Source organism: Saccopteryx bilineata, chromosome 7 (assembly GCF_036850765.1).
Source record: "Saccopteryx bilineata isolate mSacBil1 chromosome 7, mSacBil1_pri_phased_curated, whole genome shotgun sequence".
In the NCBI taxonomy this organism is placed as follows: domain Eukaryota; kingdom Metazoa; phylum Chordata; class Mammalia; order Chiroptera; family Emballonuridae; genus Saccopteryx; species Saccopteryx bilineata.
In genome coordinates, this window is record NC_089496.1 from 31,824,230 (window position 1) to 31,849,197 (window position 24,968).

The 24,968-nt window shown below is 37.6% G+C and overlaps 1 protein-coding gene across 1 annotated transcript in view; it reads right to left on the minus strand.

Annotated features, from left to right (window-relative positions):
• Positions 1–9,695: 9,695 nt before the first annotated feature.
• The window catches only part of THSD7A (thrombospondin type 1 domain containing 7A), a 399,875-nt gene continuing 384,602 nt past the window's right edge, over positions 9,696–24,968 (minus strand). The window contains exons 23-28 of the mRNA XM_066238339.1: positions 21,750–21,923; positions 18,623–18,718; positions 14,327–14,409; positions 13,757–13,967; positions 10,732–10,819; positions 9,696–10,013 (exon numbers count right to left, since the gene is read on the minus strand). Coding sequence (XP_066094436.1) covers positions 9,929–10,013; positions 10,732–10,819; positions 13,757–13,967; positions 14,327–14,409; positions 18,623–18,718; positions 21,750–21,923 — 737 coding nt within the window. The 3' untranslated portion in view covers positions 9,696–9,928. The remainder of the gene's footprint in view (positions 10,014–10,731; positions 10,820–13,756; positions 13,968–14,326; positions 14,410–18,622; positions 18,719–21,749; positions 21,924–24,968) is intronic.

Genomic DNA, 24,968 nt, shown 5'->3' on the forward strand with positions numbered 1-24,968 from the left:
AATTTTTACATATACACATTAGAACAAACATGGGCATATAAATTAATTTTCTTATAATTTTAAGGGTCTTTTATAAAAATATCAGATCAAAGTATGATCCTTTATGGCTTTTTATAGCCAGGATACTTCCTTATTTATTTTTGTAAATCACTTTTCCTGTAGATAACAAGGTAGTACCATCAGGAAAAAGGAGGTATAGCCCTTTGGCAAAAAATAGTAAAAAGTGATAAACATTAAAAAGAAAACCTCCCTGTCAATGAATACTATAAATGAATGAAACTTTAATGAAGATACATTATGAAAGGGTGTGGTTATACATCAGCGGTTACAGTGGCAGCTGGCAGGTCACATGGCATCTGGTTTGACGGGGTTTTCACTATGATTCCTGTTTATGAAAGACTGGGACACAGGCCTCTCTCCCCTCTAAAGATGCTCCGTTTCTCCTCTGTATTATTTTCTAGACTTATTGGCTGACGCTGACTTTCAAATTCTTTTTTACTGTTGCAGGAAATCGAAATGTCATATTCTACAGAGAATGGACTTTAATTGGTCTATTGATATATTTCTATGCTTCTGGAATGTCCCCCTCTATTCTTCCAAAGTTAGTTCTGGTTGATTTCAGAAGCACTTTGAATTGTAACTTTATTCTGTTCTTTCTGTTTTATTTCTGCTTATATGCAAATCATTTGACCATTATTGATACAATAAAATAAATTAGGGTAATTTAGGACTGAACAGGACAAGCAGACTGTTTTTGTATTCTGAAATAAGTGCTTAGAAATTTGCAACTGCCTTTTTTCTTTTTCTTTTTTTTTAGATTTATGGACATGCTCAAGGTGTTCTGATTTTATTTTTATTTATTTTTGATTGATTTCAGCGAGAGAGGAAGGAGAGAAAGAGACAGGAACACTGAGCTGTTCCTGGATGTGCCCTGACTGGGGATCGAACCAGTAACCTCTGCACCTTGGGGCAATGCTCTAACCAACCGACCTATCCAGCCAGGGCACAGTTGCCCTTTTCTTAATCTACCTCTCTTCTTCATTTTCCAGTATCCAAGCTCCCTCTTATTCTCCCATGCAATGAAATTAAAATTGAGAAAAAGTGATGACAGAATTTTCTCTTATACAGATTCCATTCTCAATATAGTTTCCCAAATCCCACAGCCTACATTTTTACTGGCATACCTTTAGCTGTCACTCCCGCATGGTGCCAGCCTCGGTCGCTACTGTTTCTATTCCTTAGAACTGCACTGTTACTATTCTGTCCATGTCACAATATTGTGCCTTCTAAGGAGTTGGTTAATGGTTAAGGTTAACATACTGCTGGCCAGTGAAATAAATATAAATGTGTTACTGATGGAGCACTGACAACTTAAGCTTTGGATGAATTAGTTGGTATCTCTTAATTCTACTGGCTTCTTTGTAATTGATCTACTATTTAATTTTTTTTGGTATTTTTCTTTTTTTTTTTTTTTTTTACAGAGACAGAGTCAGAGAGAGGGATAGATAGGGACAGACAGACAGGAATGGAGAGAGATGAGAAGCATCAATTATCAGTTTTTTGTTATGAAACCTTATTTGATTGCTCATTGATTGCTTTCTCATATGTGCCTTGACCCCAGGCCTTCAGCAGACCAAGTAACCCCTTGCTCAAGCCAGCGACCTTGGGTCCAAGCTGGTGAGCTCTGCTCAAACCAGATGAGCCCATGCTCAAGCTGGCGACCTTGGGTTCTCAAACCTGGGTCCTCGGCATCCCAGTCTGACGCTCTATCCACTGCACCACTGCCTGGTCAGGCTGTATTTTTCTTAAGTGAGAAGTGGGAGACTCCCGCATGTGCCTGACCAGGATCCACCCAGCAAGCCCACCAGGGGGCGATACTCTGCCCATTTGGGGCATTGCTCCATTGCAACCAGAGCCATTCTAGTGCTTGAGGCAGAGGTCATGGAGCCGTCCTCAGTGCCTGGGCCAACTTTGCTCCAATGGAGTCTTGGTTGTGGGAAGGGAAGAGATATAGAAAAAGTAGAGGGTGCATGGTGGAGAAGCAGATGGGCGCTTCTCCTGTGTGCCCTGGCCAGAAATTGAACCCAGGACTTCCACACGCTGGGCTGACGCTCTACTGCTGAGCCAGCCGGCCAGGGTGTAATATGCTATTTAATTTTAATCATTCTGTCCATAAACCTCACCATTCATTAATTCTTTTTTTCATTTATCCACCCAATAATTAATTATCCTTACTCTGTTAGGTTTCATTCTATGCAAGAAATAAAACAGATAAAGACTTGGCCCCTCTCACGTGTGAGAGTTAAAAAACAACCACCATAAATCATATAACAATAAAAATAGAGAGTGGCAGCGGTGGTCAAGGAAGGCTTCTCTGAGGAGGTGGCATTTGAGCAGAAACCTGTGTGACATGAGGGAGCAGCCAGACATACAATGATGGGAAGAGTGATCCAGGAAAAGGTAATAGGAAAGGCAGAGTATGGTATTAATAGGAGATTGGGATCTAGTTTTAGCACCAGCATATGACACAGCTCTCGAGGATTGGCGTGAGAGAATGGTGAGCATGCTCAGAATAAAGCAGTGAGCCCAGGAAGTGGGGAGGCTGAGGTGGCAGGGGCCATTGTAGGAGCATCTCTGCTTGGGATTAAAAAATAGGTTTGGGAGAAATAAAATTCAGAAAGGTCTCTTTCCTTTACTGAAAAGTTAAAATTTTGTTGATGGCCTAAGATGAATAGCCACTTGGCATCACTACAATGGCTGTTTAAAAAGTATACAAACTAGAGACCAAATCGAAATAGCCAACACATATATGAGAAAAAGAAAAGTTGCTCAAATTTGCTAGTAGTCAAGGAAATGGAAACAATAAGAGGGGTTCATGTTCTGTTTCTTCTAGGACTGGGACTTCTTCATAACTTATGACCAAAAACTATGGCGGGGTGCAATGGTAGAAGGCTGTGGTGAGGGTAACAAAGGACATTTTCCTGTGTTTGAACACAGTAATAGGAAAATAGAAAGTGAGGTTGTTTCCTAAATATAACTAGTAAATTCAAACCATTTCTCTCTCTTCCCCACTCCCCACCCTCAACATGTTTATGAGATTCAATGGCCAGCGAGAAACATACGACAAAGCTCCTATCAGATCGTTACATTGAGCTGCCTCTGCAGAGAGACGCGAGGGAGGAAGGTGGAAAGAGGAAGGGGAAGTCATCTGAGAAAAGAAATGAAGAGCAAAAGGAAAAGACTGCAGTATCAGAAAGCATGACTGCATTTAAATATGGTTGTATGCATCTCAAATCTTTTGAGAGTAACTGACAGGTGAGAACTGCAATGTGAAGTGTGTGTTGGCTTTTCTTCTGAATATGTTCAGAGTTCAACAGGAGAAATCACTAGGGACTCAGAGCAGCAAATATAAAATATAGCCCAGTCATGTTCCTATTTGTGTTTGCAGGGCAAAAACTAGAGTTGCAAAATAGAAAATGAAATTAGGAATTTGACTATGGATGACCAGCTATATATATAAATATCTGGGTAATATATTCAAAAACTTTTCTTTTTCATCTGGAGTGAGTTGTAATGAACAACACAGAAAATAAGAAGACTGTAAATCACCATTTTTACATTAAGCATTGGGGATAGCTGCATATTTTGAGTGGTTCCCATAGTATTTACAGGGTTCCCTGCTTATATTTTAGCAAATGGCTATTTCATAAAATGTTTTAACTGCAGGCCACCCTGGCCATAACTTATCTAATATGTGCATCCCTTCCTAAAATTTACCTTTTGTGAATTTTACATAATTTGGGGAATTAAAGGATTCAATTTGTTAATGTGTGAGCTCCTGCCTTTTTTTATTATTATTATTATTAATTTATTGATTTTTAGAGAAAGAAACAGAGAGAGAAACACTGCTCCATTTTTCCACTCATTCATGCCATTATTGGTTGATTCTCGTTTGTGCCCTGACTAGGGATTGAACCCACAACCTCAGCACGCTGGGATGACGTGCTAATGAACTCAGCCACCTGGCGGGGGCTCCTGCCTTGATTTTTAAGTTTGGAAAACAAGAGGTCCTTTGTCTATGATGATTGATCTGGTGACCTCAGCAGACTTCTAGAGTAAAGGTATGCATTTCTTGAGCTTCCTAAATTGAAGTTGATAAAAAAGACCCAGGAACAGGCAATAAAAGTAGTAAAAGGATTTGGATATTCACTGAAAAATAAATTTTTAACCCACATTTGAGCAACCAATGATGCAAATTAAAACAGATACACATGGTAGAATGAAAATGACCTCCATGTTTATGTTTGTCAGCAACATAGTTATTTACAAATTACCCATATGAAAATGTAAAAAGGCATATTACATCTTCACATACCATCTGTAGTAACTGAATAAAGTTTAGTGGCATTATTTGCAAATCTGTAGTTAATCAGTACATAGATATTTTGTGCGTTAAAAAAGAAATGTACATAATTTAAAATAAATTACATTAAATAATTTACAAAATAATACTAACAAAAACTTTTTTTTAAAATAAGGAGCAGACAGCTGCCTCCTTATTTAAACAAAATAAATATCAGGTAATTAAGTTAACCAAACACCACATTTAGGGGATTATTATTAGTAGGAAGACATATTGTACATTTAATAGTTATATTTTACACCGACAGATACTGATCTTCAAATCGCTGTACTAGCAATAGGCAGGAAAAAGTACCAGATAGGGAATCTTAATGTTTACTTTAAAAAATAAACACAAATAGATTCCTGAAAAATGTTGAGAAAATTTCATTAAGGTGTCAAAATAGGTGATCGATAAACTATTGCTTTGAGGGGAAAAAAGAACATTTATAAAACACAACAGGAAGACTGATACTCAATTATATATCTAAATAGAGATTTCTGATCATTGAAAACATGACTCCCACAGACTAAAAGTCCTCACATACTGTCCATTTTAAGGTCTGGCTTGGTAGAAGCATAAAAACATAAAACTACAAAACTAACTCGATCCATTTATATCCCATATTTAATAATGTAGACATAACCATTTTTTCAGCGTCCCTGCTAGACACAGAATGATCACATCACACATCCTTTGTATAAAGAGTAATATTTGCTAGGCCCATACTCCTGTTCCCGACCTGAGAGGCTGTTGTGCAGTCACGGCCACCTGGGGACAGGCCCGGTGGGACAGGGAGGCGCCTTGTTCTCACATGTACACTCTGGCCCAGGAGGGGTCACTCTCTTGCAAGATGCCTCCCACACAAGATGCCCATGGATTGCTCTCCTCACCATATCCTCCATCTTAGAGGGAAAACAGAACGAGAAACATATTCATGTCTGGTGATATTGTTACAAACAGTGAGATTTGGGAATGATTCTTGCAGATTGATCCAGACCCAGATCAGCCTAAGTGTGGACACTCCTTTGTGTTTGGGAACGTACTGTCCTCTCTCTCTCTCTCTCTCTCTCTCTCACTATCGGGTGGATGTGAGGGAGGCAAGATGGAGGTCGGAAAATACTGGGCTGTCCTACATCGAGGGCACAAATTGCCGTTTCTCCTGAAAAGCTTTCTTTTCCTCTTTTTGGCATGTCATCGGCACCTTTGACCAGTGCATTGACTAAATCAGCATGTTCACTCCCTAAGTGACACTTTCACTTCAACAGAAAGGAAATGTAGATGTTCATTCACCTTTCGTTTTTTCTTATTAAAAATGTGGGATGTTGAGGGGAGTGGACAAGATCAGCTGTTGATAAGAGAGCAGAGAGAGACCAAGCTCAGAGAGCCATCATAAAGTACTTGTTTTCTGTAAGAACTTTTCAGTAAGTGACTTTATCTTGACGTATCTAGGAACTTAAGATGAGTTCTGATTCAGCCATAAGGACCATTGCCACCTGCCTGAGGGTGGAGGAGGGGTTCAGTAAAAGCCTGAGGGTACAGCATCACCTGCCACATGGACATTATATAAGAAGAAATACTAACCACATTGAAAAACAGATCTAGAGAAAAGGGCGATGTATGTTAAGTGCTACTGTCATTCGTTAAGCATTTTTTCCTCCTTTTGGAAATTTTAGGTACATATGTATATAAAAGCCATTACTAATTTTTTACAGTGCCTAGCAGAGTGTCTTATCTGTGATAATTCAATAAATATTTGTCTTGTTATAAGTAATTTGTGCTTTGTTGTAAGTAATTAAGAACATGCTTTTATGTACTCATTTTCAAATTAGCTCAAGCTACACTGTAGTGTCCTCAAAAAGGCTTTGAAATAAGGATTATGGTTAAGATCCTAGACAAGGTATTGATGAGTGAGCAAATCAACCCCTTTCAAGAGAGCTCAGTTAGGCTGCTACTGTGAAACAGTTCATAATGAAACAGTCCAACAAAATAGTATAATACTGTCGATAATCTTCTTTCTTTTTTCTTAAAAATCAGGCGGACTTTCATACTTACACAACAGTAGTTCTAAATCTTTTAGGGCTCAGACCATTTTGATAAGGCAGACGTGTCAATAGACAAGTTATTACTGTATTCCCCACCTGAATTCTTAAAATGAAGAGGAGGAATATGTTTCTGATGAAATTCCAGTAAGGTATTTAACTCATTATTGACTCATGCCAGGAACAAAAATACGGCCATTTTCATGTTATAAAAATGAATGCAGCCCTGGCCGGTTGGCTCAGCGGTAGAGCGTCGGCCTAGCGTGCGGAGGACCCAGGTTCGATTCCCGGCCAGGGCACACAGGAGAAGCGCCCATTTGCTTCTCCACCCCTCCGCCGCGCTTTCCTCTCTGTCTCTCTCGTCCCCTCCCGCAGCCAAGGCTCCATTGGAGCAAAGATGGCCCGGGCGCTGGGGATGGCTCTGTGGCCTCTGCCCCAGGGGCTAGAGTGGCTCTGGTCACAACATGGCGACGCCCAGGATGGGCAGAGCATCGCCCCCTGGTGGGCAGAGCGTCGCCCCTGGTGGGCGTGCCGGGTGGATCCCAGTAGGGCGCATGCGGGAGTCTGTCTGACTGTCTCTCCCTGTTTCCAGCTTCAGAAAAATGGAAAAAAAAAAAAAAATGAATGCAGTAACTTTCATTTGTCCAAAATAGCTAGCTAGCTACATTTTCCTCTTTCCAACCTTTCTAATAGGTCATCCAGTATGTATTTATCTAACAATGGACTTCTAGTATTTTCCCTAGTATTAGGTCACATTAAACCTAGTCTCCTGCGTATATATTATGTTGTAAAGTACAATCAATTTATAAATAAAATCATCTTGTATTTTCATATTTTATAATTTTGTTTAATTCAAGTAATACAATCAAAGTAGGATAATACTGATATGCCTTCTAAATTAATGACATTTTACAGTATTATAAGTATAGCTTCAGTAGCGACAATATTTTATTTTATCCAATAATTTCAAAGTCATTAGGTGTTACACACAATTCGTAAGGCTGTAAGCTGAATTCTTTAAGTAACTGCAATAGATTCTCTACTATTTTGGACAAATGAGATTTGTTTTATTCAAAGAGATGAATTATCTGGAATACTCCTGAGTATATATATTGGAAATCACAGTTTTAGAGTAGCAATATTATTTTTGCCATCCTCTTCAATAAGACAGAAGAAATGGAATTTGTTTTTATGCTTTTTCCTTATTTGAGTCTTCAGTTAAAGGTAAAATTCTCATCTTCCTGACTATGTGTTTGTTTTGAAATTATTATGTTGCCTAATACAATAAATATTGAATAACAAATTTGTTCACCACATTTCATGCTTATTGAAATATGTAGAACTCTGTTTATTTTGGGGACAATGACATCCTACTCTGATGTCTACGATAAATTTTGCAAATACTTTAATAAACAGCAGGGGGAGTTCAAACTCCAGTATGAAGGTAAAAATATTTTCCAGGCCAAACTACTTTTAGACCGACACAGCTTTAAGGTAAAAATAGCTGTTGTACTATTTTTAAAAGACCTGATACCTTAACGTCCTCCCCTCTCCCAAGGGTTTCTGTAGTAGAAGCTGCTTGAAAAAAATGGTATTGCTTTTTAATGGCACCTTTTGAATTTTCTTTTCAAACTAAAGAAGTCTTGCAAGTAAGATGCTATCCCACTGAGCCTTTCTCAGGCCTATACCTGTAAAAAATATAGCCACTTTTCCAACACAGTGATAAGTTTAATGTCTGTTTTTCATTTTCGAAACTAAACCCTGATTTCAGTCTGAGGGTAAATGAATGAAAACTAAAGATGACACAATGGAGAGTTAGCGCTGAAAAAACATTTAGTCTAGTGGTCAGCAAACTACAACCTGCAAATGTGGCCTGCTGTTTTTCTTTGTTGTTGTTCTGTTTTTAAAGAAAATTTTATTATAAAACATCCATGCTTATTTTTTTATGTTCTGTGTATTTTTTTTTTATGGCTGTGCTCTCACAACGACAGAACTGAGAAGTTGCAACACAGACCTGGCTGAAAATATTTACCACTTGGGAGAAAGTTTACCACCCCTTTGTCTAGATATTTAATGAAGCGTGGAACAAAATACTTATGCTTCGCTTTGTAAAATTTTAGTTTTTGAAATCATAAATTAAAAAGACCACTTTAAATTTTACCAGTGAGAATGAAGAGACTATGGATTTCAAAATACATTTGATCCGAAACTAGAAAACAACCCAGACAGGAAAAAAATCAACATACCCTCTTGATTTCTTTCAGATACAAAAATCATCAATACACTATTTTCTCCATCTGCCCCAAATTAAAAAGACAACCAGCTCTCCTTTTTTTCTTTTCTTTTCTTTTTTTAACAAAGATAACAAATATAAAAATCTAGTCATAAACAGCCTTCAAAGTACAATTAAAAACCAACTAGAGGGATCCATTTTTTGGAGGATTAATGAGTTTGTGACTTGAAACACTTAAAATTACTGCCATGTTGTTGATTTCGCAATGGCTGCAGTGATGAGGAAAAGTGTACAAAGCAGATGTAATTGCTAATTCCATCCTGTCGCCATCCAAAACGAACTTTACTCTCTTCAGGATACAAGAAGTTGCAAATGTCTTCATGACACGCAGCGTAGATGTCTTCATCCCATATGAAAAGAGGCAGTTTCTATGGCAATACTGGTTAAGTATCTATCATGCTGCACTAATATAGTGCAAAAACGTGCCTTCCATTAGCAAAAAGGTGCAGGCAACCAGTTTGAAATTGGGGAAAGTAGAAACTCATCGTATGAACACAAGCAAATTAGTTCTCCAGACAATAACCACTACAAAATACTGAATTTGAGTACTCTTCTAAGATACTAGTACAGGTCCGGCATTCGTACTTTGGAGAAAGACAAGAAGTAAGTCTTATAAAAAAGTCTTTGCCTCTGAAATGCAGATCAATAAAAGCTACCATCAACCATAAAGATGCTGAATTTACTTAATGGGTTTTCTGCTCAGCTTACAGCGTATCTTTTACATACCATTAAAATGGCTATGAATAAGTATAAAATCTGACATTATAATACGCATCATTCAGCTCAGTATACACGATGTAATGCTTGCCTATAGTATTGTAGAGATCTCGGTATAAAGTCTTCATGCTAAAATGTTACTATGGGTTAACACTGCAGACAGGCTGGCATTGGGCATCCCAATGGCCAATTCCCCCACCACATCTGAGACATGAAAGTAAATCGCCAGTTGGTAGGTTTCATAAAAGATCACACAAAACTCTCAGAAGGCAGCATGGATTCAACTTCATCTTCTCAGGGCTGATGGCTTCCATGCAAGTGGTCTTGTCTTGGTATCTCCAATGGCACTAGGACTTTCACGCTTTTAAAATGGTGCAATGCACCTCAAACCACACAGTCTGATTAGCTTTGTGGCCTCTGGATTTCGACAGCAAAGTCGGAAGTGGAAACTGCTTGTTGCCAGGATGTTGTACTTCACATGTCTGCGTCTCCATCATAGGCTAAGGTTAACGGTTTCAGTCGGTTGTTTTGCCTTCTTTGGGGTTTCTTTGGCTTTTTGCTGTTAAAAAAAATCATTAAAATTGGGAGAAAAAAAATCAATCATCCATTGTAAACTTTACTGTTTTAAATGAAAAAAGTGTGAAATATATTGATAAACCTAAATTACTTAATTGCCTATGTTGCCTAAATTCAAACTTTAAATTTGATTTTCTGGTATCTTTGAATGTCTCAGTTTTATGCTCTGAAGAAACATGACACAGGACCCTTCAAATATTTTATTATCCTATAAAAGATTAATTATCCAAATGGAATTACTTTTGTACTAACAACAGACATAACATTGTAGTGTAATCATTTATATTTGGCCACAACTCTGTATAAATAATACATAATTTATAAATAATAAATGTGTAAGAAGATAGCTGAGTAAGATTAAGTATTACCATAATATCTTCCTCCCATAGTAACTCAATATAAAAGCCTACAATTCACCGTAAGCACATTCTCCTGCGTAACCAAGGAGGACACACTTGAGACAGTGGCCTGGAGCAGCTGTGGCTCTTCTTCAGAATTTAAACGACTGAGATTTGGTAGTTTTTAGACTGTCAAAGGCTAAAGCCATGTTTATTTAGAAGTTCAGATAAATGCTAAATAAACGTGGAATACTTATTTGAGACATTAGTTTGCCACTCCTGCGTTACGGTCAATCAAAAGCGTTTCCTCTAAAACAGAAAGATTATTTATCCTCTTAGATTCTGAAATATTTAAGCACTCACCAAGCGAGATAAATCATGGAGACAATAAAGATGAGTAACACAAATGCCCCAGCTGCTACACCGTAAACCCAGGTCTTTAGTCTCCCATCTATGAAGAATGGACATTAATCATTAATTTATATTAGTCTGGCATATAAATGACAGTCTTTAACTATGACCAATGGACCAGTCTCAGATGACCAAGTCCTTTCAAAACTCCAAATGAATTACTGCTTAGGCACAACTAATGATTAATGCAAAGCTGTTATTATGAGTTAGAGTCTCCTTCATTAAAGATAAATTATCAATAAAAACTGAATTGAGAAGTAAATAATGTTTTCAACTTGAGTTCAGATGTCACCTTAACATGTCTAAATTTCTGCTGCCTCTTATCTGAATTTTACTTCAAGTCCAATAGACGTATAATGCTACAGAAACATTTTCTTTTGGTTTTCATTCTATTTTGAGATTGGCAATTATGAGAAAAGAAAAACGATGCAATTTCAAAAAATCTTACAATTTAGAGTTGACACAGACACGTATTCGAATATAAACTTGTCATTTTAACATCGTTCTTCCAGATGAACTGAAAAATGAATGTATTTAACATTTTGGGGACTCAATAATCCTTTATCTAGTTTTACACTTACATTGTCCTTTAAAGCTGATTTGACAATATCACTTGCAAAAATAACTAATTTGATTCCATTTGAAAGGATCTCTAAATAAATTCTTTCTCCCTTTCCTATTACAGGTTATTTTCTGCTTTTTCAAGTTCACGTTATGCCGCTTCACTTTTATAGAAGACGTATATTAGCACCTGTTTTCAATAACAGAAAGAAATCATGGTTTTCTCTTTTATGACAAAAGGCAAAAAGCAAAAGTAGAGCTCAGCACTTGTTTTGCGGTGTGCCCTTATAGGGACAGCATCCACTCCCAGCAGCAAAAGCTGCCCCACCAAGCTCCCTCCCCTAGAAACACACTGGGCATTCCAGCATCAAGCTGCCATAGCTTTGAACCCTGTGAGCTTCTGTGCTTTATCTCAACTTCCTTTGCATTTCTGTTAGTAAGATGTGTCTCTCCTAAGGGTTTGAAAAAGCCTAAGGGAGCTCATAAGGGTATTACATTTAGTGTAAAACTGGACGTAGTTAAGCATATTTGGTGTGAATTAGTAAGTGATTTTCTGGGTCTGGAGCTGCTCAAAAATTTTTTTCCATTTAAATTAGTGGTAAATGCTTTTTCACTTTATGCCACTTTGGGAAGGATTCACAGGAAAAATCTACTTTCAGATAGCAGGGGGAAATCTGTATATGAAACCAGACAGCACAAAGACCCTTCTAATTTGGTTTTCTGGTCTCATTCTATTTGAACTTCTCGGTTTTATGTTCTGAATAAACTTCAAACACAAGACGCTATTAATGACTTTACTAACTTAATGTGGTCCTCACATCAATATATATTTTCTGCTGCATACATGCAATTAAACATATATTGGTGTTAAGTTATAGATTGGATAAATTGACCCCACAGAGACTCTGGTTTAGTCAATATTTGAATGGCATCAAAAGCAAATCAGTACTGTACTTTTTTTTTTTCCAAGAGCCAGATCAACTTAGGGGTTCATTTGCTAAAAATACGTTAATAATTTAAGTATCTTTTCTTGTCAATTCTAAAGATTTAAGATATTGAAACCTGGATTTGAAATCAAAAGAGCTGTTCCATGTCACGTTTCTCTGCCCTAAGTGTTCGTCAGCAAATGTTCTTTGGGTTTTTTAAAAACCAAGAACTGGGTTCTGTAGTATATTAAAATGTTTACTTTAGGGACACTACATATTAAATTAAATATGACAATAATAATATTCTCTCCTTTTAAAAACCAGTTTTGATTTGAGGAGACCTACTTGGATTGAGTCTTCGTCAAGGTCAAGATTGCTAATGGCCATGTTTACACAGACAAGACAGCTTTGCAAAATAAAATGTTTTTTATTTTCAACTAAAAGCCTAATTAAGATGGATAATGAGGTTAAACATGAATCACCCCAAATATTGAAAATATTTTTAAAAATCCCAATAGTAACTTTCCAATAAGGGAAAATATTTTGACTTAATTCATTAAAAATAGAGATGTGTTAGCTATGCAAATTTCTTCCTTTCTCATGTTTCTGACAGTCATAAAGCAGTCTCTGTCTGGACTTGCCTGGATATTTTTTTTGGTCATGAATTAATAATCTCTCTTGATGTGAGAAAAAAATGGCATAATGTTAGCTATCATATAGCTTGCATAGCATATTTTTAAGCACCAGCTTATTTCCAGCGTTAAGTGTATGGTTGAATCCACTGGCGAGAGAAAGTGTACAGAACAGAAATAGCATTTTATCAGGACGTCAAACTTTTGACTGTATTGGCTTCAAGTCCATTACTAGCCACATTAAGAGCTGTCTGACATGACAAGGGTCTGGTCAGTCTCCAACATGGTCCCATCTAGACAGGAAGGCTTCATCCCCCCCTCTGTGTATCTAGTGCTAGTATAAATCCTGCGATTTTGAGTGTGCCAACTTGAAGGGCTGATAGAAATTGGTCTGGCTACCAAGTGCCCACCCGACATGGTGCTGTATTATTAATGTTCCTATTTTAGATTCAAACTATTATCAATCTGTGGTTAAATGAAAAAAATTTGAATGTCTTTATAGATTTATTTGTTCTAATACTGAATGATAACATGCTTTTCCTCCTAATTATTATTTCCACGGTTATATTTCTTTGTTCAATGTGACAATAATTATCCTTACAGATTTAAGACTGAGATTGAATAACTAATGTCAATCCTAATCTTTTTTTTCCCCAGAAGAAAATAATTTCATTTCTCTGAATTTTGAGCACGAGTCCACTTTTCATAATAACGGCACAAAAATGATAAGATTCTATGGCAGCCTCAGAACAAATAATAAATAGCTCATGTGGAAATGTTTGCTCATTTTTTAATCATTTGGCATTGTCAAATGTACAACGAAAGAAATTCTACATCAGTGCAGTCCGGTGACTTCACCTGGCCCAAAGGGCTGCAGAAACCAGGTCCTCCCCAGTCCTGCCGGGTTGCTGGAGGGCTGGGTGGGGTGCACTGCCCGACTGGTTTTCACGTCTCCTCTTTTGTCCTCCACGGTGGGGATCACCAGCACGGGGATCAGTGTGCACTGCTCAAGAGTACCGTTAGAAGACAGGGCTTCAGTGTACCCTTCTTCACAACTGCACGTCCTCGTCTGCGGGAGAACAAGAAGATTTCTACTGTGCGTACACGGGGATTGCCGAGAGCATAACAAAGCTGACTCGAAACGACAGCTTGAAAGAAGTACCTTTTGGGGGATTTGCTACATGCAATTTCTTGTCTTCACTACATAAAAGCAGAACACACTTTTTGTACCGTATACCAACTTACTCTAACAGTAGAAGCAAGTGCATTCAGAATTGTTTCTACAGATAAAAGGGGAGGTCCCAAAATAGAATTTTTATGCCTCACGACATGCTTTTTTTTTTTTTTTAAAGGGAAATGATTGCACGAGAAGCAGTGCAGTGACAAACGATGGGGCTGGCGTGTCTACCCTAATGAAGTCACACATACCTCGCTACAGTACGAGTGGGCTTGACTACACGGTGGCTGACAAGACCTGTCAGCATCAGGCTGGCGTACCACCAAGCAGCCCCCTGCAGGACAGAAAACCACGTTTTGACAAGCAGCACCTCTTTGCGATGATAAAAATACCCTGTTATCACAGGCTTGTCTTTGAATCCTAAACCATGTTGGGAATCCCACAGACTTTTCTGAGGGCGGTTGACTGTGAAGTCTTTGGTTAACCTCGACCACTTTATTTAGGAACTTGAGGCCCTTATTCTTCAGAGGAGATGGCACAGAGCGTGGCCCTTAGCCGGTGTTGTACATGCACTTCCCGAACAGGTGATTTTATAGGCATGACTTTGACAACACTAATCACACACACGCTATTTCTGTCATTGTTCCTGACACCAAGTTTAGCACTAAAAAGCAGATTTAATTTGTTTTAAAGTTAAAATTCTCGCTTATTCAAAGAAATAGTTTTTATATCCCTTGAGATGTCTCTTTAATTTATGGATTACCATATTAATGCATTTTTAAAATAGTGTATATTTCTTTTTCAGAGAAACCACTATTCTGGTTAATTCAGGATTTTTTTTTTTTTTTGTATTTTTCTGAAGCTGGAAACAGGGAGGCAGTAAGACAGACTCCCGCATGCACCCGACCGGGATCGACCCGGCACGCCCACCAGGGGGCGATGCTCTGCCCATCTGGGGTGTCGCTCAGTTGCGACCAGAGCCAGTCTAGCGCCTGAGGCAGAGGCCATGGAGCCATCCCCAGCGCCCGGGCCATCTTTGCTCCAATGGAGCCTCGGCTGCGGGAGGGGAAGACAGAGACAGAGAGGAGGGAGAGGGGGAGGGGTGGAGAAGCAGATGGGCACTTTTCCTGTGTGCCCTGGCTGGGAATCGAACCCAGGACTTCCGCATGCCAGGCCGATGCTCTACCACTGAGCCAACCGGCCAGGGCTCAGGATTTTTGGGAAAGAAAACTAACGTAGCTACTAAGTGGTGTGCTTGGACTGTTTTTTTTTTTTTTTTAACTTGACATTGCAGCTCTAAATCTCTTTTCCTTCTTTTCCAGTATGGGACCAAGTGAGCCTAAGTTGTTATATAAAGATGAGAATAGAGGTCATAAAGAAATAATATTGGTGACTTGGAAGAAGCTCATAGTTTCAAACCACTCTTGTTCAGTTTAACAGAATTTTAGCAAAGCAAAGTTTTTTCTTTATAGAATTAACTATCTTCCATAATTTCTGAGGTGACTATTGTTCTTTGCCTTAATCTCTCTATATTATAAACAAAATAGTCATAGAAAAAATGTTATGGAAAGCAGTTAGTCATTACAAGGCAGTTGCAGTTAAATGGTCACATTGAAATTATTATTAAACACATAAAGAAAAAGGAAAACAACAGCTTGAGTGTCTTATAAAGGATAACTATTCGTAACATTAAAACAATCTATCAAGGTGTGTAATATACTCTATAAGTTTGTCTATTTCTCAGAAAGAATCTCATCTCTCCTAAAAGATAGAAAAGGAATGTGTATGAAGTTTATCACAAATCATTTACACAATAGATTTTTAGTACCAAAACAGGATTAAAAAATAAATATAATGCATACTCTACTACATTAAAAAGAAATTAAAACTATGATTTACACAAGTAAACCTCTTAAAATTTGACTTACCTTTGCATTGGGAAATAGCCCCCATTACAGGGGGACAAGAGATTTTAATATGCTGAAGAAAAGGCCAACAAATATTATTTGAATCCTTCTTTGGGGGGGGGGGTGGATTGAAAACTAACAGGACCCTCCGGGGAAGCTGTAACATAATTTCTGAATAGTTTTTTTTTTTTTTTTTTTTTTCATTTTTCTGAAGCTGGAAACAGGGAGAGACAGTCAGACAGACTCCCGCATGCGCCCGACCGGGATCCACCTGGCACACCCACCAGGGGCGGTGCTCTGCCCCCCAGGGGGCGATGCTCTGCCCATCTGGGCGTCGCCATATTGCGACCAGAGCCACTCTAGCGCCTGAGGCAGAGGCCACAGAGCCATGCCCAGCGCCCGGGCCATCTTTGCTCCAATGGAGCCCTGGCTGTGGGAGGGGAAGAGAGAGACAGAGAGGAAAGCGCGGCGGAGGGGTGGAGAAGCAAATGGGCGCTTCTCCTGTGTGCCCTGGTCGGGAATCGAACCCAGGTCCTCCGCACGCTAGGCCGACGCTCTACCGCTGAGCCAACCGCTGAGCCAACCGGCCAGGGCCCTGAATAGTTTAAAGAAGAATGTAGATATGAATTTTTAGCTCCTGAGTTGAGCGCACCTCTGCAATGTCTTCCGGTCCCGACAGCCTCTGCTTCCCCTCCCACAGCTCTCTCCCCCTGTACCTCTTAGAGCGGTGTGGTTGGGACAGATTTTTTTCCCAGAAAATCTGTGCAAGAGCAAAGAGTTTTCTGGAAGGTATCTTTTCTTTGTTATGCATGTGTTCACTGGGAGTTGCTGTTATCAAGGGCTTCCTGATACAGTGTCTCATGTATAAAATGTTATCTTCACAAGAACACAATTTGACATCCTGCTCCAGCATTCATTGGGAGGAAATAAGCAATTAGGTTTCAATAAATCCAGGTAATTTAAAATTCAATATAAAAGTTGATGCTTTCCAAAAGGCATATTGATCCTTGCCCCTGTTATCTTACTGTATATATTACAGCTGAATTTATAAATGGACATACTCAGAGGCACCCAAATGCATTTTACTTTTTCTCTCTGCCAGAGGGGTCAAAACGGTGACAGCAAGTCAGCAGGTGACCCTGAACAGTGAACTGTCAATACCGATGCTATTGTTATGCTATGGAGAGTCCAGTAAATTGGATCCTTAAAAAACAAAATACAAAGAGACAGGAGAGCATCTTTGGGTCCATGTGCCTGAGGCTGGGGTTCTGGTTTGGACTTTGATTTCTTAGGAAATGTGAAGGCTGGCTTGCCTCACTAAGTACCAGGAGTCAAGTGTTTTCTCTCTTCAAAGGGATTCTTGGGATCCTTTGCCTTTACTGCACTCAGATAAGCAAACTTAATTGCAGAGTAGTTCCTTGGGGTAAATTTGGGTATAAATAAGATTTAAAAAGTTTTTCATTTGGATTTCTTCTTTGAATGTACTATAATTTTTATGTGGGGACAGAGAAGGTATGCTGCTCAGATGTTCTAGGCTGGAGCTTTACCAATAGATCTTCCTTATTAATTAATAAAAAAAAAACTATAGCCTGACCAGGCGGTGGTGCAGTGGATAGAGCGTTGGACTGGGATGCCGAGGACCCAGGTTCAAGAGCCGAGGCCCCCAGCTTAAGTGCGGGCTCATCTGGTTTGAGCAAAAGCTCACCAGCTTGGACCCAAGGTCGCTGGCTTGAGCAAGGGGTTACTCAGTCTGCTGAAGGCCTGCGGTCAAGGCACATATGAGAAAGCAATCAATGAATAACTAAGGTGTCGCAACGCACAACGAAAAACTAATGATTGATGCTTCTCATCTCTCCGTTCCGTCTGTCTGTCGTCCCTGTCTATCCCTCTCTGACTCTCTCCCAAAAAAACCCCCAAAAAACTATAAATCACAGATTTCTGAATGCAAGAAAGATATTGTGACTTGTGAGTTCATATCCCCTTCATAATACTTTTGATCTGCATGTGCATTGCCTTGGAAGGCACAGAAACAAATATAGTGAACAAAAAATTAATTACTTTTTAGCATGCAGTGAGTTATTACTATGTGAAATTTCTAGTAAAAAGGATCTGAGAATTATTTACTTATAATAATCACTTGTTAGAGTTAGACAATATTTTAATTAAATAAATTCTAGCAGCAATGTCTAAAGTGGCAGGGTAAAGGAGAATTTAATGGAAACACTTAAAAATGAAATAATTTGTCACCGGTCACCAGACAGATACACAGCTCAGGTGTCCTGAATCCAACCATGTGTTGAATACTGAAAGAACATCTTTGTTTTCTTAACTGTTTTCTGTAAGCTATTACACCATGGATTACAAGAAGACTTTCTTTTTTTTTTTTTTTTAATTTTTATTTATTTATTCATTTTAGAGAGGAGGGGGGAAGAGAGAGAGAGAGAGAGAGAGAGAGAGAGAGAGAGAGAGAGAAGGGGGAGGAGCAGGAAGCATCAACTCCCATATGTGCCTTGACCAGGCAAGCCAGCGTTTTGAACCGGCAACCTCAGTGTTTCCAGGTTGACGCTTTATCCACTGCGCCACCACAGGTCAGGCCACACAAGAAGACTTTCAAAGAACAAAGAGAAACTGGACGTTTACCTGTTACATTTACACCATCTGACCTTTGACACCAGACCGTCCGGGAGGAGCCTTTCCACGCACTGGCCATCCATTTATACTCATAACACTGTCCATCTGCAGGGACACAATAAGCAATAACAGAAGCGTCCTGCTGTTTAGAAGGACAATCGTGGTGACAGAGTATTAATTAAATATTTATAAGCAATTGAAAAATAATGAGACATCCATCTCGAATGATTCAAGTGTCTATTTATTGTCCCGAAATTGCCATGTGTTAGAAAAATCCAACTAGATAACCTAAATCCCAACTCATTTTCCATATCTGCTGTTATACTATCTAATGTAAACCTGGATTTTTAATTTAATTTTATAATTTCTTTAAAATGTTATGAAATATCAAACATATAGACAAGGACAAAGAATAACCAAAAAAAAAAAAAAAAGGAACATTCAATTATCCATTATGCATTTCACAATATTTAGCCATATTTGCTTTGATGCCCTATTATATTCCTTTCTGATCTGATCTCTGTGTCTGTCGGGCAATACCCACCCACTCTTCTGAAGTAGATATATGCAGTTCTGTGACTTTTATTCTTTTAATATAAATATACTATAAAAATAAATATATATATCCATAAATTATAAGGTATTATTTTTAGTCAATATTAAAATTTTAGAAGTATCACACTAAATAAATCACTCTAAAATTCAATAGTTAATGTTACAGACAAAATATTTCTATGTGATTTTAATGTATATATAGTCACTTTATTTTAATTTCTATATAGAATTCCATAGTACTAATTACTAGTGTCTATTTAACTATTTCCTCTAAGGGTGGTGGATTTTTAGGTTGTTTTCATATTCTGCTATTGCAACAACACCTCAGTGGTCAAACCTGTGCAAGCCTCTTGGTGCTTCCTTAAGGTAAATATCTAGAAGGAAAAGTTCTAGGTATCGCTGTAGGGAAAGCTGTAACTTCACTAAATATCGGTCACTTTTTTCCTCTAAATGGTGACCTTTTACATACCAGCAGTAGTGAATAAGGATTACCATTGCTCTAAATATTCACACTTTATAAATGCCAGATTTAAAATATTTGTCTTGTGGATGAGCAAAGCTATTTTGTCATTTCGAATTGCAGTCTTTTGATTACTGAAGCTGTTAAATAGTAATGAAATGTTTGGGCGCACTCAGATTTCCTCTTATGTGAATTGCTTATGTGTATCTTCTGGACTTCTTCTTATTTCCCTGCTGAAATCCATGCTTTTTCTTACTGAATTGTGGTAATTCTTTATTATTCTTCTAGAATAGCAACTCCCAAACTATGGTCCAGAGATCACAGGAGACTCTGAAATTCTTTCAGAGTATATGTATACGACATCTGTGTAAGGTAGGATTTTCTTTATATAGAGGGAGGGACTCACAACTTTACAGTTGTCAGTGCATGAAACACAGAAATATGTTATTTAGAGTATGATTTTCTACATAAATGAACAAATATTCAAACATCAGTTTTCACTTTTACTATCATACACACACACATATATATAATTGTCTCGGACTGAAAAGTTTTAGAATTGTTCTAGAATTAATCCTTTGAAATTAATTGATAGGTATGATTTTAAGTCTGTGGCATCTCTGGTAACTTTGCTTATGGTCTATTTTACTATGTAGAAGGTTTTAATTCTAATTAAAATTTAATTAAAATCTAAATTATCTTCAGGTTTTTACATTGATTAGCAAAATTTACTCACAGAATGGTATTTTTCTAAATACTATTCTATTTGTAGTAGTATTGATTTTGCTCTTTCTTTTCCTCAATGATTTTTCCATGAGGGAGTCTATTTAGTAAGTCTGGTAAAAAAACAAGCTATTAATTTTGTTGATTATCTTGTTTCTTTGTTTTCCATTTTGTTGCATTTATATTTATTTACCTGTATTGGTTAGACTATTTTCTTTTTCCTTTATTTTTTTTAATTGAGTTGAAATCTTAGGTCATTTAAAAATCTTCTCCCTCCTATCTGAGCATTTAAAGTCTTAAGTTCTCTTCTAAATACAACACAACATTTGATATGTAATGCCCCACACATGTGGTTTTCAGTTTTTACTTGTCTATGTGCATGTGGGGTCGGGGAGGTGGACTTCTTTCTCAATCGTAATGTTATTGATGTCTAATTTTATTTCATTCTCATTTTGAGGCAAACAATTCTCTTTATTTTCTTGGAAATTATTTTAGTTATTTTAACTCTATTTCTTCACCTACAATGTCCCAGGACTTACGGAATGTTTTCTCAGGTAAGTTTTGGAAAGATTTAACTAGACAAGGTAGAGAATTCTAGTTTTTGGGTTAAGTCATCTAGACTATTTGGCTTTCATTCTAAGCATTCTACTCCAAGTTCTAAGTATTCTCCTCCAACTTTTCATTAATAAATGTAATATTTTTGATGCCATTTGCTATTCTGTCATACTCCTTTTGTAACACAAATGGAAAGGAGAGGGTTGTTTGCTGAGTGCTAGAGTCTGCACTAGATAGCAATCCTTTTGTTTTTATTTAGACTTCTTCTGTGTTCCCAACTATGACATTTTAATGCTTGGTGGTTTTAAAAAATGTCATGTATTGCTTATATTTGGTGCATGGCTCTATAAGGGTGTGTGTGTGTGTGTGTGTACAGGCATATAGATATGTGTATTCAAATAGATTTTTGTCCAATTTAGAGTAATTCTTACCAGTGTTTTGATTTATCAACTTTTTAAAATTTAGTAAAATCTCTCATCTTGCTGTAGATTTGAAATTTTATTTATTTTTTCTTTTGGCTTAAAAACATCAAATACATCTTTAGATACAGACATGATCAGGATTGTTATAGGGGTACAATAATGTACTCTAAATTGTCTCAACTCTCTTTACTCACAAAACTGGGAGACAGTTTCCCAATATTGCATTATCTAATTTACAAAGGGTGGCAAGATTTCTCTTCCTCTAAAGCTTTAAAATTCAGAATTATACCCTTAATTCAATTCTCAGCCTTAAGTGAAAGCTTGGCAAATTTGCTTATTTAACAGAAAATCCTATATCTTGTGCTTTTTTGCTTATCAACACAAAATTAAAATGAGACTTTATGAATTATATAGCACTTACCATCACACGATTTTGTTTCTAACATCTGCTCTGGGCACAGGTGTTGATTCTCTAGTTCTTGTATAATCACTGCTCTGGAACGGACCTGTATTCCACCAAAGCCTAGGTCCTCGCCATTGACACAGGTCAGCTGACACAGGCTCCATGAAGACCAGTCCTTCAAATAACAGTCACCTGCAAAACACAGGTGTGTAGTTTCTATCCATACCCATAAAGAATAGCCCACTGTGCCATGACTATAGGTAGGCTGGCCATATATCATGTTTGTAATATTTAGGCAAGTATTTGATATCTGCAATTTGTATGTAATTCTACAAGTTTGTATTAATATTAATATTGTTATCTTCTGTGTGGCTGTTACTGGTATGGACCATGTGTTGCACAATACCACTATAAAATGTAGACCAGCGCTTGAAGGACCCTGTCTGCTATGACTCCCTTCCTCTTAAGAGACAACAAATAATTAAAACCCACTACATGCTTGCCATTATCATTGTAAAAAGGAAGAAAAATCTAAAAATATATAGAACTTGTCTTTTAGGTATTCATAATTTCAAAAACAGTTTCAAGTCCAAGTCTGAGAGAGCTGGTATTTATGTTTTATTCCCAGAAGTGTGAAAGTGAGACAGCCAGGTGAGCAGCTGCAGAGGTGGCAATAATACATGCTTTTTCTTTGATCTACCTTTTCAATCCAGCTTCCCTTTTGATTGAAGAATAATAGCATGCATTAATGCACATATCATAAATGCACAGATCGCTGAGTGACTTTTCACAAACTGATTATATACCCATGTAACTGACATTCAAATCAGGCAACAGAGCATTCCCAGAATCTCAGAAACGCCTCTAATGTTATATATGAAATCATACCACATGTACTTTTTATGTGTGGCTTCTCTCACTCATTTATATTTGTTTGTGAGATCCATCATGTACATATGTAGTTCTAATTTGTTCATTGTTATTGCTCTACTTTACTATCATTATATGAATTATCAAAATTTAGAATTCATTCTACTATTAATGGGCATGTGGAGAGTTGTACATTTTCCTATTGAGAATAATGCTGTTGTGAACATTTAATTTTATTTTAGCAAGAGAGAGAGAAAGAAAGAAAGAGTAAGAGAGACAGACGGACAGTCAGACAGAAAGGGAGAGAGATGAGAAGCATCAATTCTTCATTCTGGCACCTTAGATGTTCATTGATTGCTTTTTCATATGTGCCTTGATCTGGGGCTCCAGCCAAGCCAGCGACCTTTAGACTCAAGCCAGTGACGATGGGGTCATGTCCCACACTCAAGCCAGATGAGCCTGTGCTCAAGCCAGCAACCACAGGTTTTCCAACCTGGGTCCTCACGTCCCAGGCCAATGCTCTCATCCACTGCACCACCGCCTGGTCAGGCTTCTGTGAAATTTTAGTACAAGTCTTTTGGTGGTTACATATATGCCTTTCTATACAGTATAAATGTATGAGTGAAGTTGCTGGGTCATAGTTATTACATGTTCAACATGAACATGTTCAACTGTTTTGAGAATAGGGAAGATTTAATAAAATGCACCTTTTTCATATTCACATCCACTCTTCAGTATCAGTGTGGTGATACTGCTCAGAGGATACAGTAAATTATAATAAACAAATCCATAAGGGGTTCTTATCACTTTCATTATTTCAGCCATATCACATGAATAATTCATATAGCCTTATATTATGCCAAAGTTTTCAAATATTAGCACAAAGTTGCCTGGATATGTGATTAATGAAAAAACTTCTTGTGCTATGATTAAGAAATTCTTGAAAAACACAAATTTTTGACTAATGGATGCATACATAAAGTAGTAAAGTGGGGTGATTTTTGTAGACTTTTAGTTTACTATGTCATTAACACTCTATCTAATGTCATCCTGAAATGCAGAAAATTCTCACAAATTTTGGATGTGTTAAAGAAAAGATTACTAAGAATTTTTAAGTAGTGTAATAACATTTTACAAACATTTCTATCCCCTAGGAAATGCTTCTTTAGGGTAACTCAATTTTTAATTAAGCAGGCGAAACTATTAAATTAAAAAATTCTTGTCAATATATGAATGTATATAACTTCAACTCAATGATTACAAACTACATGGAAATGAAACATATCTTTCTACCAGTAGGCTTTACCTCTGTGCTTATATCACTCGACATAGTGTATTTTGTAACAAAAGTCAATCAATTGTCTAATGGTAGTCTGTGAATTATACTATACTCTCCACAAAATAAGCCAAGTCTGGCTACAAAGATTGAGTGACAGCAAACAAGAGTGAGGCATTGCCTTGTACTAACATACTTTTATATATATTTTGACTATATAAACCATTGTAATAATATACTACACTATACCTGCCAAAGATACAACAATTAAGTGTATGAAATGCATTTCCTACCTGAGTATTTTCCTCTAAATTGAGAATTTATTAGTTCATATACAGCTCTCTTTCTAAACCCATCATTGAAGGAAACTATCACTAGAGAAACTGAAATGAATAGTTTGTTATTTATAAGAGAAGAGCCTCCTCCTGGATTTGTAATTACCTTTATTAGAATGGTGGGTCTGCCCCATTCTATGTTGTGATGGAGCACTGCAGTTTCCCTTTGCATCATTTTCCACAGATTTTAATTTATGTTTTTTATCATTATTGGATTAGCTAGCAACTGTTTCTTCAATAAGATGGTAAACTCTACAAGGACAGGGAAGGTTTGTAAACCACTGTATCTCCAATCTTGAGCCCAGTGCCTAGCCTACAGTGACACTTGATAAGTGATCAGATGGTTGATTGTGCTGCAGGAAGTGTAATAAACATATGTGGGGAGACAGACTCCACGATATAGCATACGCCAATGCCTGGCACGGATTCCAGTACTGCTCGATATTATGGGTGGCACAATGATCCTATCATCGGCACTGGAGATTTGGTGTTGGTCTAGGCAGGTCTTCCACCTTTTGGCTTCAGTAAACTTTTGTCGATAATGTGGCCGTTCACCTCGTCCAAGCCCAAGGTTCAGTCCTTGGCCCTGTCCAGAGTCCTTACCTGCTGCCACAGCCTCGACTCTGCTGTGACGCAAAATGATCTTATTAAATTAGATTGTGTGTGAGCTCTAGACTGGCATCAGGCCAGTCTGCAGAGCAGGAAATAGAACAGGATAACTGCTGATTCAGGAAAAGGTGATTATTGGCAGGTGAG